Below are 16,256 nucleotides of genomic sequence, written 5' to 3'. Positions count from 1 at the left end.
CCCCTTCGGCTTGCATTCAAACACACATATTTAAGATGCCTATAATCATAAGAAACACACAATTTTGCTTCCTGCTTTTTCATTTGACATTATCTCATAAGCTTTTTTTCCACTTGGCTACATGGACCCAGGTATCACCCTTGCACCAGCTGCATTCACCCTGGTTAATTAACTCCTGTCCCTGGTGCTGGACATTTACTGCCACCAAGTTTTTAGTATTTTGACTGATGCTGCAGGAAACATCTTTCGGCTTCAGAGAGATTCCCAAAAGTCAGAGATGGTCTGAGGCCTTTGGACCCTGTGCTCCCCAGCTTGTTCCTCCATTCCCACCTGCTCTGCACCCTGGTGTCTGGCTCTGCCCTTGCCTACCCCAGGCCAGGGCCAGAGCCATGGTTTTGTCTGACAGCATCCTGGAAAGGCTGGGGGAGGGGGAGGTGGGAGGCATGGGGGTGGGTCAGAGTATCTCAGAACAAAGAAGCTAGCAGAGATGAAGCTCCTAGGGCTGAAAGGATCTTCTCTTGGTGCCCCCCGGCTCCTCCTGAGAACATATGCATTTATGCTCCATACCCCTAACTCAGGAAGTTCTTTAATTTCATCTAAAATCCCATTTTCTCTTTTTTCTTCATAGGCACAGACCAGTGAGAATCTCTCCAGAAAGTGTTATCTTTGTAGGAAGAAAATTTTGTTCTTTATTATTTTATGAGGTTCTGGAACCCCTAAGTCTGTCAGGTTAAGAATACAGTCTAAGGCGACATCCCCTCTCTTGGCTCCCCGCTGCCTGGCATCCCTCTTGCCAGATGGGATCCCACAATCGCCTCTTCCAACTGGACCCAAGATCCATCTACCCGTGATTGTAATGTGTTAGAGGCACACGTGAGGGAGATGGGGGAGGGGGTATCTGAGGAGCTGGGTTCAGGTTCTGCTTCCCCACTTGCTAGCAGTGCGACCTCGGGTCTGTCACGCAACCTCCCTGAGTCTCATTCACCTCATCAGGAAACAGGAGAGGAATTATAACCTGCACTTAGCAGAGGTGTTGAGAGGACTCACTTGTGAAAGGGCTGGATACACTGTTAAGCACCTTTGAGCATCCAGAGCCTAGGGTCACTTTTGAAAACATTCCGAGGGTCCCCCAAGGTCACGTCTTTCGCCACTTTTGTTGTCCAGAAGGGTGGGGCCTTGTGCCACTCAGCCCCAACCAGGACCCTCCGGTCTAACTATACCGGCGCCTTGCCCAAGCAAGCCCACACCGCAGACCCGCGGGCAGTGAACTTGCCCTCTGGGACCCCGAACCCGCCCACTCCAGGCCCACGGGGACCTTTCTTCTCTCTTCTGCTCCGCCCCCACTCTCCCACCTAAACTTGAGTTTACCCACCCACGCACCCGGTATGCCCTACTCTCCCCCTGCGCATGCGCGAAACGGGCACTCACAAAGCGTCCCAGAGCACATCTGGGCGCGCGGGCCGCACAGCTGGAACACGGGACCCCGCGCGGCCCCGCCCGTCGGGCTCCGCGCCGCTCCCCGGGCCGGGCAGGTAGTGGAGCAGAGCCGGGAGCGGGCGGGCTGGTGGGGCGGGGCCGGCGCGGGGAGAGGGGGGCGGGAGCCTGACAGCCGGGCCCGCCGCCCGCCGAGCAGCGAGGGACAGAGGCGCGGGAGGCGCGCGGAACCAGCCGCAGCCCTAGCCAGAGCCGGAGCCCGCGCCGCCATGCCCCTGGCCTTCTGCGGCAGCGAGAACCACTCGGCTGCCTACCGGGTGGACCAGGGCGTCCTCAACAACGGCTGCTTCGTGGACGCGCTCAACGTGGTGCCGCACGTCTTCCTGCTGTTCATCACCTTCCCCATCCTCTTCATCGGTGAGCGCGCGCGGCGACAGGCAGAGGAGGGGAGGAGAGAGGCGAAGGGGGAGGAGGAGGAGGAAGCACCGGGCGCCGCTCGGCTCCGCGTCCCCTTCCGGCCCCGCGACCGCCGCTCGCCTCCCTCTCGGGGTCTCCTGCTCCGTGCTCTGCCTGGCAGTTACGGCACTCACATGCCGCTCATCCCCTCACTCCCCGGACACCCCCAACTCCCGCGCCTCCTGACTCTCCAGGGTGCCCCCGAACCCGCGCGGAACACAGCGGACGTCCCTGACCCAGGGGACCCCAAGTTTCCTCACAGCAGGGCGGGAGCTGGGGTGGGGAAAGGGGAAAGCAGAGGTCTCCATTCGCACTGGAAAGGTCGGGAGGGGGTCGGGCCGCGCCCTCGGTGGAGCAGCTTAGGGAGCCGGGGTTACCCCTCCTCCAAGACACCCTTCCTGCTGGTCGCCGCTGGGCCCAGGGAAGAGAGCAACCTGCGCCTCGGAGGCCGGAATAGAGGCCCCGCCAACTCCTGCGCTTCCCCCGGGCTGAGCCAGGTTGTTGCCTCTGACAATCCCCGGCCCCGCGCGCCCTGGGTGAGGGGAGGCAGGATCCAGGGACTTGGATCCCCTTCCTCAGCTACCTCGCCGGGGCGCGTCTCGGTCACACAACTTCTCAGGCTCTGTGCCCGAGTAGCCCGGACTGGCGGGCGCAGCGACCCTGGCGGCTCCGATCGCCCCGGCCTGAAAGCCTTCTGCAAAGTTGGGCGCCCCTGCCGGGACTGCAATGTGTGCCTTTTCGCTCGGGACCCCTCACCGCGCTCCAAGAGCTAGAATCCCCCAGGTCGGTCAGCTCTGTCAACTTACAGGATGCCCCCTGCCTCCCCCAAAAGTGTTAATTCATTTTAACTAAGGGGGGGAAAAAAAACGTTTACATACAGCTTATAGGGTCGCTATGAGTCGGAATCGACTCGATTTCCTGGGAGGAAGCTTTTTTTTTTTTTTTTTTTTCTGGGAGGAAACGGAAGATTGTCACAAAATTAAAAAGAGAAAGGGTACTGCAGAAGCAGGATTACTAGTTATTGACAAACAACTAGGCTGAAATAGGAAGCATATGCAACATATATTCATATGCGTATCAAAAACTGTACTAGCATTCAACTTCCGTTCTCAACCCAACAGCTTATCTACCTGATGACTTGTCACATGAGAGCCGCATATAAAAATGAGGTGCCTGCCCATGTGGGCCTGCATGGCCTGGTTTCATGTGTACCACTGGGGGATCCTCATGCACACATGTACAAATGTCTACGCTTCCCACGCCTCACTGTGGATCTCATGCACCCTCCTGGGACCCACCAGGTCTCCCCTAGGTGGGCCAGGCCTGCCTGCCTCTCACTGTCTCTCCCTGCAGGATGGGGCAGTCAGAGCTCCAAGGTGCACATTCACCACAGCACGTGGCTCCACTTTCCGGGACACAACCTGCGCTGGATCCTGACCTTCATGCTGCTGTTTGTCCTGGTGTGTGAGATCGCGGAGGGCATCCTGTCTGACGGGTGAGTGAGAGTGGGTCTGTTTCACAGTGCTTCCCGAAAGGCCCAGAGAGCCCTCAGCTCACCTGCATTCTATGAGCCAGCATCATTTCCTAATAAATCTGGCAGCTGTTTACCCCGCATCTTGTATGTCAGGTGCTCTGTGCTGGGTGCTGGAGACATGGAAACGAGTGAGACCCAGGCCCTGCCCTCAGTCCAGGAGGCTAACAGGAACACAGACCTGACTGCCAAGGCCCAGTAAAATAATCCTAGAGCCTGCTAGATTGCCTCAACTCCTGTGGAAGATGCCAGGCCTCTTCCACATTCTGCTGGAGTTACCTTCTTCGGGGGGGGGGGGGGGAATTCTAAGCATGTCACTCACTTGCTTAAAAGTTAAAACCCTTCTTTGATTCCCAGTGGTTTACAAGGTGCAGTCTCAGCTCCTCAGTCTGGCATCCAGCTTTCTCGGGGTCAGCCTCACCTGCCTCTAGCCTCAGTCCTAAACCTTCTTCTCCTGCCCACCTTCCCTGTAGCCTCGCCACTCAATCCTCACACCTCGCTCCTCTCAACCCCTGCTAGCGCACAGATTATATTGTATGTTAAAATCTATCTATTTGCCAAAATGTTTCCCCCTGAGTCAGAAAGCATCTCAGAGTTGGAAGCTGGGTCTTTTTCATCTTTATATTCACAGTGACCCCGTTCAATAAACATTTATTGAGTCCTCAGGAGACTCAATGAAATACTGTTGTAGGTAAATACTCGGGGAGGGGAGGGAGGGGAAGGAGGGCTTGGTTCTGATTAGGAGCTGGGCAGGCTTCAGGGATAAGGGAGATTCTGAACTGAGCCTGGAAGGATAACTTATGTGTTGATAGGCAAGGAGTTAATAGGAGGGAGGACCAGTGGCGCTGGAGCGGGGAGGGAGGAAAGCAGTGGTGGTGGGGAGCAGTGCAGAGTGGCCGGTGCATAAAACACATGCAGGGGAGCGATGGAGGCTGAGGCTGGGAAACCAGGCTGGGACATCTCAGGGAAGGCTTTGAATGTCAGGCTGAGTGTTTGGGTTGGGTTCTGCCAGCAGTTTGGAGCAGAAGAGAGATGTAATCAGTGATGTAATTAACTTTTAGGTGAGGACCTAAGTGAGGGAGGGTAGTGTCCAGGACATGTTGGAGGCAGGGTGAAGCTGGAGGTAGAAACAGCACTGTTATGGATTGAGTTGTGCCCCTCAAAAATGTGTGCCAACTTGGCCAGGCCATGATTCCCAGTCTTGTGTGATTGTCCACATTTTGTCACCTGATGTGATTTTCCTAGGTGTTGTAAATCCTACCTCTATGATGTTAACGAGGTGGGATTAGCAGCGGTTATGTTAATGAGGCAGGACTCAATCTACAAGATTAGGTTGTGTTTTAAGACAATTTCTTTTGAGATATAAAAGAGAGAAGCAGCAGAGAGACAAGGGGACCTCATACCGCCAAGAAACAAGAGCCAGGAGAATAGCGTGTCCTTTGGACCCAGGGTCCCTGCTCTGAGAAGCCCCTCGACCAGGGAAGACTGATGTCAAGGACCTTCCCCCAGAGCCGACAGAGAGAGAAAAGCCTTCCTCTGGAGCTGGCACCCTGAATCTGGACTTCTAGGCTACGAGACTGTTAGAGAATAGATTTCTTTTTGTTAAAGCCATCCACTTGTGGTATTTCTGTTACAACAGCGCTAGATGACTAAGACAAGCATTTAGGAGGTGATTTCCATAGTCTAGGTGAGAGATAACTGCAGCTAGAAATGGTGTGTCAGCAGCAGAGCAGCCATCTCACTAACCAGGCATGAGGCATGAGGCATGGAAGCTTTGGCAGGCTCAGGGATTGCCTGACGGAAGGCATGGCAGTCGGATGGGGGGTGGGCTGGGACATTTGCCTTGACTATCCGAGGTCCTGCCCCTCTAAACTGAATTCAGGTCATGCCCAGGCTTCTCTCCTGCCAGCCCTGGCTCCTGTAGCTAGAGGGCAGGAGGATGGGATGGGATGCTCCCCATTCCCCCCACACCTCCCACCCCTGTCACCTCCCAGTGACCCTGCATCCTGGCTTCAGCAGTCATCTTTGTGATAACTGCTTGCCTTAGGGTGGCAGCGACTCCTGATTATCCAAGTCTGCCATTCCAGCAAGGAGGTCAGAAGGCATACTGCTACATAACTAGCAGGTGACACGTCTGCCTCCCACCCCAACACCCCTTCCAAAGCAGCACAGATGCTAGAGAGGGAGGGATGCCTTGTGAACCCTCAGATCAGAAATACTCCTGGGCTATAATTAGCTGGGGTGACAGAGAGGAAAACTCTCTGACTGTGGAGAAGGAAGACAGGCTTCTGCTATGTACCAGCTATTGACAAGTCATCCAACCTTCCTGGGCCTTACTTTCTCTACCTGTGAAATGAGCACGGTAATCCCTGCCTGGCCTGCCTCATGAAGCCATGGAAGATGTAATTCCAGTGTGGAGAGTCAAGAGCATAGAGTGGCAGAGCCCTGGGCAGAAGTAAGCCTCACGATGGTATATTCCAGAATTTGGGAAACTGGAGGAGTCAGGTCAGGGACTCCCTCTTGCCTGCTATCCAGCAGCTCCTCCTGTATGGGGCTGCACCTCCACCCAAAACTCTCCAGCTCAGTGCATTTGGCCATCTCCTCCCCAAGGGGCAGGTCAGCACCTTTCATTTGGTCTTTGCTGACCTCCATCTGTGAACTCACATCTCTGGGCAGGCAAGCATGGAAGAAGGCTTGGAAAGGGGCAGACAGGAGGACAAGCCATAGACCCTGCCCCTGTGGCACCTCCAGTCCATCCCAGCTTAGGTTTTCAGACCTGGCTGAAAGCTGACGGGGGGGGGGGGGGGTTGGGAGGGTGGCAGGTGGAGAGGCAAGTGGGAGTAGGGGCTGGTTAAGGCCAGGATTTTTCAAACTCGGATTTGGCTCGGGGTAAGTCTCATTTAATGATTAACTAAACCCTGGTGGTGTAGTGGTTAAAAGCTACAGCTGCTAACCCAAAGGTCGGCAGTCTGAATCCACCAGGTGCTCCTTGGAAACTCTATGGGGCAGTTCTACTGTTTTATAGGGTCACTATGAGTCAGAACCAACTCGACGGCAGTGGGTTTGGTTTTTTGGTTTAAGGTATCTTAAACCTGTAGAGCTTTCCTGTCTTCATTTAAGTATTATTTCTGTGTGCAATGCTCTGAATTCGGAACAACCAAAGCAGCGTAGATTAGTGAGGTGTCTTAGTTATCCAGTGCTGCTGAACAGAAATACCACAAGTGGTGGCTTTAACAAACAGAAGCTTAATTTTCTCACAGATAGGAGGCTAGAAGTCTGAAATCAGGGTGCCAGCTCTAGCGGAAGGCTCCTCTGTCTGTCTGCTCTGGGGAAGGTCCTTGTCTCTTCAGCTTCTATTCCTTGGCTCCTTGGGGGTCTTCATGTGGCACGGCATCTGTCTTTCCCCATCTCTGCTCACTTGCTTGCTTGTTTAATCTCTTTTCTATCTCAAAAGAGATTAAGATGCATGCTATACTAATACTGTCTCATTAATGTAACAAAGAAAACCTATTCCCAAATGGGATTATAACCCCTACAGGGGTTAGAATTTACACCACATATTTTTGGGGGGCACAGTTCAGTCCATAACATGAGGTATCATTCAGCAAGGACAAAGGGGGCGTGCTTCTCATGTGCCTCTTTCTTCTGAGGGAGATCATACTGTGCAGACTTTCATCTCGTTGGCAGGAATTAGGTTATGTGGCGGCCCTTAAAGCAATCACTGGCAAAGGGGTATGGAATTGCATGGCTTTTTGGACTGATGGTGATCCGTCCCCAGGAGCTGGGCGCATTGCTGCTGGAGCAAACCTGTAGTTCTTTTAGCAAGGATGAAGGGGAGAAAGCTATTTGGTGAACAGCTCACATGCTCTATATCTACACCCCAGCCCCACCAGACCCCGTGGGATCCCAACATGGCTGCTATGCCCATCACCCCTTATCTGTTGAACTCTTGCTCATCCTTTAAAGTCCAGCCTGGTGCCATCTCCTTTGTGAAGCTTTCCTGGTTCCTACCCCTTCCACTGGGCTCTCTCAGCCTTCTGCCCATTTGAGGTATCACTTACATAGACTGCCCAGTTGGACAGTTAACTCTGGGTATGATTGCCCCTCCTGGCTGTCATCTTCTCCAGGGAAGGGACACCTGGTACTCTGGATAGAAGGAACAGAATAAGCAAGGGCAGCGGGAGATTATAAGAGGCCTTCTGAGAATGGAGAGGGTCCTGACATGGCTGAAGCAGGAAGAGCAGCCTGAGCAGTGCTTGCAAATGGACTCAGTCCATGTCACCTGGGCCTTTGGTGTCAGGCTGAGGAAGGAGCCACGGAAGGGCACAGTCAGGGCCAACTGAGGTGGGCCACCTCACCTGAGGAGAGGAGGTCTGGGAAGCCTGAGGTCTGGGAGAGGGATCTGACTCCCTGTGGGTCTTATCACCAGGCCAGGCTCCACCTACCAGAAAGGCTCTGTGAGTTAAAGTGGGGAGGGGATAATCTGGTATTGCCCATCCCCCTCTTCCCATCTCAAGGGAGGGAACAAAATCAGTGACCTTGGGCATGTTACTTAACCTCTCTATGCCTCAGTTTTTATCTACTTCATGGGGTTTTATGAAAATGAAATGAGTTAATATACATCAAGTGCTCAGAACCAAACCAGTGGCTGTGGAGTCAATTCCGAATCATGGTCATCCCATGTGTGTCAAAGTAGAACCGCGCTCCTTAGGGTTTTCAATGGCTGTAACCTTTTGGAAGTAGATTGCCAGGCTTTTCTTCCAAGGCATCTCTGGGTGGATTCAAACTGCCAACCTTTTGGTTAGTAGCCAAGTGCTTAGCTGTTTGTGCCACCTAGGGACTCCATACTTAGAAAGGTGCTTAATAAATGTTGACTATAATTAGTGTTGTTTTATGCCACCTGGGGAGGGGTGTCAGTGCTGCCTTGTGCTGTTGGCTGTGCCCCTTAGTTACCAGGTATGTTTGGGGCATGGGCTGTGGGCAGAGCAGCCAGTATATGGAGTAGAGCTGGAGGGCCTACTGTGTGCTGAGCCATAAGCACGAGGCGTGGGTCTGCTCTACTGGGGTACTCAGCACATCTACATCCTGTCTCTCTCTTGCCCCCATCTCAGGGTGACTGAATCCCGCCATCTCCACCTGTACATGCCAGCTGGGATGGCGTTCATGGCCGCCGTCACCTCTGTGGTCTACTATCACAACATCGAGACCTCCAACTTCCCCAAGCTGCTCATCGGTAGGGGCAGGGCAAGGGATAAGGAAGGGGAGGGATGGGTGCCTTCATTCATTTCTTCAGATAATGTTTACTGAGGACCTACTCTGTGTCAGGCACTGTTCTAGGCACTAGAGATTCAAAGAAGTGAAGAAGACAGAGTTCCTGCCTTCATGGAGCTTACTGTCTGATGGAGGAGATAGATAGTAAACACACATAAATAAATAAATAGATGGTGATGATGCAATGAAAAACCTAAAGCTGGGTAAGGGGTAGAGGATGATAGAGGTGTTGCTGTTTATAGCGGGCAGGGAGAGTCTCTGAGAGTGAGCATGCAGATATTGGGGGGAAGAGCGTCCCATGCAGGGAAAACAGCAAAGCCTTCTAATAGGAACAAACTTGGCAAAGAGGCCAGTGTGGGTAAGTCAAGTGATCACGGGGGAGAGTGGTAGGAGATGAAGTCAGGGACCAGGAGAGGAGCAAGGAAGACTCCTAGGATTTGGGCCTAAGCGCTTGGGTGAGTGGTGGTACTAATAGCTTATATGGCAAAGGCCGTGGAAGGAGTAGGCTTTCTGGAGGGGCGGGGGGGAAATCAAGTTCCTGTTTTGGCCATGTTGGGTTTGAGATGTCACTAAGACAGCCAGCTCAAGTGTTCGGTGGGCAGTTGGATAAACATACAGGACATTCGGGGGGAGGTCAGCACTGGAGATACACACCCAGCAGTCGTGGGCAGCTTGTAGGTGGCGTCTATAGCTTGAGGCTGGATGAAGCTTCATGGAGAGAGAAGGGAGAAGCCCCGAGACTAGACCCTGTGGCTTGCCTACATTTAGAAAGGATCAACGGGGAGAAGCTGGCAAAGGAGACCTAGGAATTAGTGCCCGTTTAGGGCTTCCGATGCTTGTGACTGAGGTCTCAGACAAAGACAACGGTAATACCTATATTGCGTGGCAGGCTCTGTGCTCGGCTTCTTACACGGATAATCTCATTTAATTCCCCAAATCCCCTCTTGGTAATGTTACTACCCCCATTTTACATATGTGGACATTGAAACTCAGAGAGATAAAATAACAGTGAACACTCATTGAGCCAGGCACTTTCCTAAGATTTTACTTATATTAACACATTTAATCCTTAACAACAACCCTGTGAGGTAGGAACCACTACCATTTCTCCTTTACAGAGCAGAAAACTCAGGCTCAGACATTAAGTAGCTCGCACTAGTCCGCTCAGCTAGTAAAGGGGCAGAGCTAGGTTTAGATCCTGGGGACTCTGCATGTGTTTCAGAGACTGCGTGTCTAAGGGCTGTACCTGTGTCTGGTCCTCAAACTGTGTGCTTGAGCCAAAGGTAGAAATCCACAGGTCTGCTTCTGTGTTTTGGGCTCAGTCTGCATGTCTAAGGTGGGGTTGTATACCTGGCCGTTAGACAGAGTTCAGCTGTGTATCATTAAATCAGACTGACTTTTAGCAGTCACAGCACCTAATTGACATCAAGCCAGTGACACCACAGTGTCATGAGCAGGCAAAGGGTGTTTCCCAAGCTAATCACAGGTCTACCTTCCCATGTAAGGTAGGTGGACTCCATCAGGATCTCCCAGGTGATCCCCTCACCTCAGGGCCCCTATGTGAATGTGGATGGGGGTGGGGAGCAGCAGGTTGAGAGAGAAGAGTGTTAAATACAGGTGTCAGAGAGCTGCCCACTCAGTTTCTGATGCAGCTCCTCATCCGCTGAGAGCCCCTCATTAACCATTGGGGCCTGACTGACTGGCACCCCAGAAACACCCTGTCTGGGCATCTGATGAGTTCATTTTACTTTCTCCAGCAAGCACATAATGTTCTCTCCTCAAAGTATAAATTATCACGAATGAATGGACTGATCATCTTCCAGGGAACAAGGACTGCATAACTCCTTGCATTCCCTTTTGTTCGAGCTCTGTTCCTGGGAAGAGGCTCCGTAGGGCCAGAAATTCTAGAACATGGAAATGTGGAGAGAATGCATCCCATGAGCTGTGGGGTAGGGGGCAGTGGGTGTTGAGGGAACAGCGAGCTCTTTTAGAGGTTAATGTCTGGTCACAGGTCTGGTGTCCCAGAGAAAGATAAACTACAATGTAGCTTATATTATTCTATGGAAGAACCAGGATCCTGGAGCCCCAGATGAGGTCAAGGAAACGTTCCGTGAGAAAGTCATGCGTGAGCTGAGAATTGAAGGGTAGATAGGAATTAACTGAGAGATGGGTGAGAAGAGTGCTTCAGGCAGAGAGAACAGCATATGCAATAGTCCTGAGGCAGGAAGAACAGAGCATATTAGAAAATCTGGAAAAACAACAGAGAGGCTGGAGTGCAGAGAGCATAAGGGAGCTGGACTTTGAAGGCTGGAGTGGCAGGAAGGACCTCAAAGGCCACACAAATATTAGTCTTTATCCCAAGAGCAATGAGAAGCCAAAGAGGGGTTTTAAACATGATCATTTTTTTTTTTTTTTTTATGGAGGAAGGTGAGAGGGAAAGTGGAGAAACCAGTGAGAAGGTTCTCAAGGTGGTCCACAGGAGAGACGGTTGTGGTCTGGACTCAGGTGGTACCACAGAGGTAGAGAGAAGTTGATGGATTCAAGATAGGAGGTAAAATTGACAGAACTTGGGATTGGATGAGATGTGGGCTGAGGGAGAAGAAAAGAGGGGAAGAGAGAGGAGTAATGGGGATTCAGAGCTTAGAACTCTCCTCTGGCAGCCCCTGCCTTATACCATTTCCTTTTTCCTTCTTTTCTCAACCAAGCACTAAGCTTTTGCTGAGTATTGCTGTGTCTGCTCAGCCCCTAGCACTGCAGGGTAACCAAAAACCAAACCCATTGCCTTTGAGTTGATTACGACTCATAGTGATCCTATACCAAAAAAAAAAAAAAAAACCCAAACCTGTTGCCGTGGAGTCCATTCAGACTCATAGCAACCCTACAAGACAGAGTAGAACTGCCCCCTAGGGCTTCCAAGGAGCAGCCGGTAGATTCAGTAGGACTGTGGAAATAACCCCTGGGCTTAGTTCTGGATCCACCACTAACTCCCTGTGAGACCTTGGGAGACCCAGTTTTGCCACCTGGGCAGAAATAGTAAGGGCCTGCCTAAGTCATAGGGTTGTTAAGAAAATCAAATCAGACCATACCTGTTTCGTGTCAGTGGCAGGACTTTGTTGTTGCTGTTGTTAGGTGCCGTCGAATCGGTTCTGACTCATAGTGACCCCACGCACAACAGAACGAAACACAGCCCGGTTCTACGCCATCCTCATAATCATTGCTATGCTTGAGCGCATGGTTGCAGCCACTGTGTAAATCCATCTCGTTGAGGGTCTTCCTCTTTTTCACTGACTTTCTATTTTATCAAACATGATGTCCTTCTCCAGGGACCGATTCCTCCTGATAACATGTCCAAAGTATGTGAGATGTAGTCTCACCATCCTTGTTTTTAAGGAGCATTCTGGCTGCACTTCTTCCAGGACAGACTTGTTTGTTCTTTTGGCAGTCCCTGCCTACTATATTCTATATTCTTCCCCAACACCACAATTCAAAGGCATCAATTCTTTGGTCTTCCTTGTTCATTGTCCAGCTTTCACATGCATATGAGAAAATTGAAAACACCATGGCTTGGATCAGGCACACCTTAGTCCTCAAGGTGACATCTTTGCCTTTCAACACTTTAAAGAGGTCTTTTGCAGCTGATTTGCCCCATGCCATGCGTCTTTTGATTTCTTGACTGCTGTTTCCATGGGTGTTGATTGTGGATGCAAGTAAAATGAAATCCTTGACACCCTCAATCCTTTCTCCATTTATCATGATGTTGCTTATGGTCTAGTTGTGAGGATTTTTGTTTTCTTTCTGTTGAGATGTAATCCATACTGAAGGCTGTGGTCTTTGATCTTCATCAGTAAGTGCTTCAAATCCCCTTCGCTTTCAGCAAGCAAGGTTGTGTCAGCTGCAGGACTAATGAGGCATATTTTTAAGTCTTGGCCCCAGCAGTTGATCCTCATTAAGGGCTAAAGAGGCTCTGATGTACGGGGTTGTGTCTGTCTGGAAGAATAGGGGTGTGGAGGCAGGGGGATGGCCTCCAGCAGTGGGATTCCTTGTGACGTGGAAACCAGACCAAGCTGGGGGCACATCATCCCTGTCCTAAGGGCTGGGACCAGAAAGCAGAGAATTCTGCCTTATAGTTCGAATCTGCCAGTCTCTCCTTGGAAACTCTGTGGGGCAGTTCTACTTTGTCTTACAGGGTTGCTATGAGTCAGAATCTACTCAATGGCAATTTTTTTTTTAATCCTATTAGGATACTAATGACTAATCCTAATGACAGCATCAAGCCACTGGGCAAGCTCAGCTCTGGCCATAGGGTAGGACTTAGTGTCTTGACCTGGTTCCCAGCCCAGGACAAGGCCGAGGCAGGCTCTAGCTTTGGTCCCCAAGGGACACCCTGGCATTCACATCCAGGCCCACCTAGGAAAGCCTCTTTTCTTCACTGTAGTTCTGGCGAGGAAGGAGCTGGAAGGAACTTAGGCTGACCTTATCTGCATATGGAGGGAAACCCTAGTGGCACAGTGGTTAAGAGCTATGGCTTCTAACCAAAAGGTCAGCAGTTCGAATCCACCAGGTGCTCCTTGGAAACCCTATGGGGCAGTACTACTCTGTCCTATAGGGTCATTATAAGTTGGAATTGACTTGATGGCAATGGGTTTATCAGCATATGGAGCCCTGGTGGTGCAGTGGTTAAAGTGCTAGGCTGCTAACCAAAAGGTCGGTGGTTTGAATCCATCAGCTGCTCCGTGGAAGAAAGTGTGGTAGTCTGCCTTGGAAACCCTATGGGGCAGTTCTGCTATGTCCTGTAGGGTCTGTATGAGTCAGAATTGACTTGACATTAGCAGGTTTTGGGAAAGGAGGACTTTATTAGTTATTGCTTTTTTGTTGTTACCAGCTGATAGTGGCTTATGGTGGTGGCTGGGAAATGAGAAGTCAGAGATAGATGGTGGGTAGATGGATGGGTGGGTGGGTGGATGGATGGATGGGTGGATGGGTGGGTGGGTAGGTGGATGGATGGATGGATGAATGGGTGAATGGGTGACAGAGAGATAGATAGACAAGTAGTAAATAGATAGATAAATAGATAAATGGCTGTAGAATCCACCGATAGTTTCTAATGTTTGCCTGCCCCAGAGAAGGCAGCGCCAAGAGGTCTGAGATCTGGAAGTAATAAAAATATTACGAACTAATGTCTAAAGAGCACCCACTGTGTGCCAGGCTCTCTGTGCTAAATGCTTTCCACATATTGCTCACAACAACATATTGAGGTAACACTATTATTATTCCCATTTGTGGATGAGAAAACTAAGACCTAAAAAAAAAAAAATTTTTTTTTAAGGCCTAGATAGGTTAAATGACCTACCCAGGGCCACGCGGTTAAGTCACAGAATCTGAGCCCAGGTGTATCTACCTGCAGGGCTCCAGTTGTAACCACTATACTGCACTGCTGCACAGAGCTGTGACTCACTTTTCCTCAGGGCCGAGAATTTGCATTTCTAACAAGTCCCCAGGTGATGCTAATGCTGCTGGTTAGGGACCAATTCTGAGAACCAGTAGTAGAGCAGTGGTTCTCAAATTTTATTATACATAAGAATTACTTGGGGATCTTGTTAAAATGTAGATTCTGATTCAGTTTATCTGGGGTTAAAATGTAAATTCTCAGCAGGGATTCAAACTGTAGTGAACCAGTTTGAAGCCCTGCTTTTTCTGTATCCCCACCCTCCCGTGGGCTTCCTGAGGCTCTGGGCTGGGAGACCAGGACCTGGGCTCTCACCCTCTTTGTCACTAGCTTGCTGCAAGCTTGGGCATGTCACTTCCTCTCTTCAGGTCTCAGTTCCCTCATCTGAAAAATGAAAGGGCTGGGTTAAATGACCTTTAAGACCTTCTCAGCTTGAAAATTGCATAAGGAAACCATTCTAACGTGGAGTTTATACTCACGGGCACCAGCATTAGGCCAGTCCAGGCTTCATGACCTTGGATCAATTACTTAAGCTTTCTGAGGCTTGATAATTTTGTCTGTGAAATTGGGTGTGACAGCAGTACATCCCTCTTGTGGTAAAGAATAAATGAGATAATGTAAAGTGCTTACTTGGCACAGAGCCTGCAACTTAATGACACTCAAGTAATCATTTTCCTATTCTTATTGTTTATTGTTAAGATTGGTCGACCAGCTTGACTTCCAAGATTATTGATGTTTTTGAAGATACTCGTGGTGAATGTTTTAATGTTTGTGCATTGTCCAGAAGTGACCCACTCTCATATACTCGTGCATGCATATCCCTTTACCCAGAAATGTGCACACCACACCTGTAACACATGGTTGTCACATACATCCCTCCTTTGCTGACATTCATATTCTCTCCTTCCTTCCCATACACTTGCACACACATGAGTGTGCACATTCGTGAACTTGTGCACACACATCCTCTGTGCTCTCCCATCTCTCCTTGGCAGCCCTACTAGTCTACTGGACCCTGGCCTTCATAACCAAGACCATCAAGTTTGTCAAGTTCTACGACCACGCCATTGGCTTCTCTCAGCTGCGCTTCTGCCTCACAGGGCTGCTGGTGATCCTCTACGGAATGCTGTTCCTTGTGGAGGTCAATGTCATCAGGGTGAGGGTAAGCAGGCTGTGTCCAGGCCACACCCAGGCCACTGCCCACCCCAGCACCAAAGACCGCCTGGGCCAAGCCAGGGAGCGGGGATTGCGGTTCTGACCTGTGTCCTGCCCCTGGGTAGGCAAGTCCAAGAAGGAGCCAGCTTGTTGTCCAGCTCCCACAGAGGGGACTTGAGGCCAGTGCTCAGCCACTAGCCAGCTGCCTGCTACCCAAGGCTCCCAGAAGGAGAGGAGGTGACAGGATGTGTTAGCCACAGCTGAAAGATTTTGTGTTTAACCATACAGAAAGAAAAAAGTTTCAGGTACTGTTTTTTTTTAGACAGAGAGGGATTGTTTTTGTTTAGGTCCCTGGATGGTACAAACAGTTTGCCCTTGGCTACTGACCTAAGGGTTGTTGGTTCAAGCCTATCCAGTTGTGCCATGAAAGAAAGTCCTGACCACCTGGTTCCATAAAGGTTGCAGCCAAGAAAACCCTGTGGGGCAGTTCTACTCCGTAACACACGGCGTAACATGAGTTCGAATCTACTCGATGGCAATGGATGTGGGTTTTTTTTTTTTTTTTTGGTGTTTCTGTTTTAGTTTATCCATATAGCCACACATATATATAAATAAGTAAGTGTGATTGCGTACATGTCTTTTGTTTCATTATCCTTTTTGCTTACCCCCCTTCCTTCTCTCTTCCTCACCTTAGATTCAAACCTTCCCTTCCCATGCCCCCACCTTCCCAGGCAACCCAAATTAACAATCTAATTTACCCTTCCATATTTTGTTAACTTATTATTGACATAATGCCATACACATCTATTTAAACATGTATCTTTAGATGTATGTTAGATATACAAAGCCTTTTATTCAGGTTTTGTTTTTGTTTTTTTCTCAGCACATAAATATAGAGTTTTTTCCCTCAATATTTGTTTTCTAAAAATGGTATCATTTTGTATACAGTTTTCTGCACCTTGT

The 16,256-nt window shown here is 50.2% G+C and overlaps 1 protein-coding gene across 7 annotated transcripts in view; it reads left to right on the top strand.

The window, feature by feature from the left end:
• The first annotated feature begins 1,436 nt into the window (after positions 1-1,436).
• ABCC8 (ATP binding cassette subfamily C member 8) overlaps positions 1,437-16,256 on the top strand; it is an 89,294-nt gene continuing 74,474 nt past the window's right edge. For 5 of the 7 annotated variants that reach the window (XM_049890579.1, XM_049890577.1, XM_049890576.1 and 2 more), the window contains exons 1-4: positions 1,437-1,851; positions 3,244-3,385; positions 8,533-8,654; positions 15,134-15,300. In XM_049890579.1, the coding sequence (XP_049746536.1) occupies positions 1,704-1,851; positions 3,244-3,385; positions 8,533-8,654; positions 15,134-15,300 (579 nt within the window). In that variant the 5' untranslated portion in view covers positions 1,437-1,703. Of the gene's footprint in view, positions 1,852-1,876; positions 2,674-3,243; positions 3,386-8,532; positions 8,655-15,133; positions 15,301-16,256 lie in introns of those variants that run through there. The other 2 variants (XM_049890578.1, XM_049890582.1) reach the window with 2 other exon arrangements.

This window comes from Elephas maximus, chromosome 7 (assembly GCF_024166365.1).
Source record: "Elephas maximus indicus isolate mEleMax1 chromosome 7, mEleMax1 primary haplotype, whole genome shotgun sequence".
NCBI lineage: Eukaryota > Metazoa > Chordata > Mammalia > Proboscidea > Elephantidae > Elephas > Elephas maximus.
Note: the sequence above shows the minus strand (reverse complement) of the source record. Positions and strands in the feature narration are given on the sequence as shown.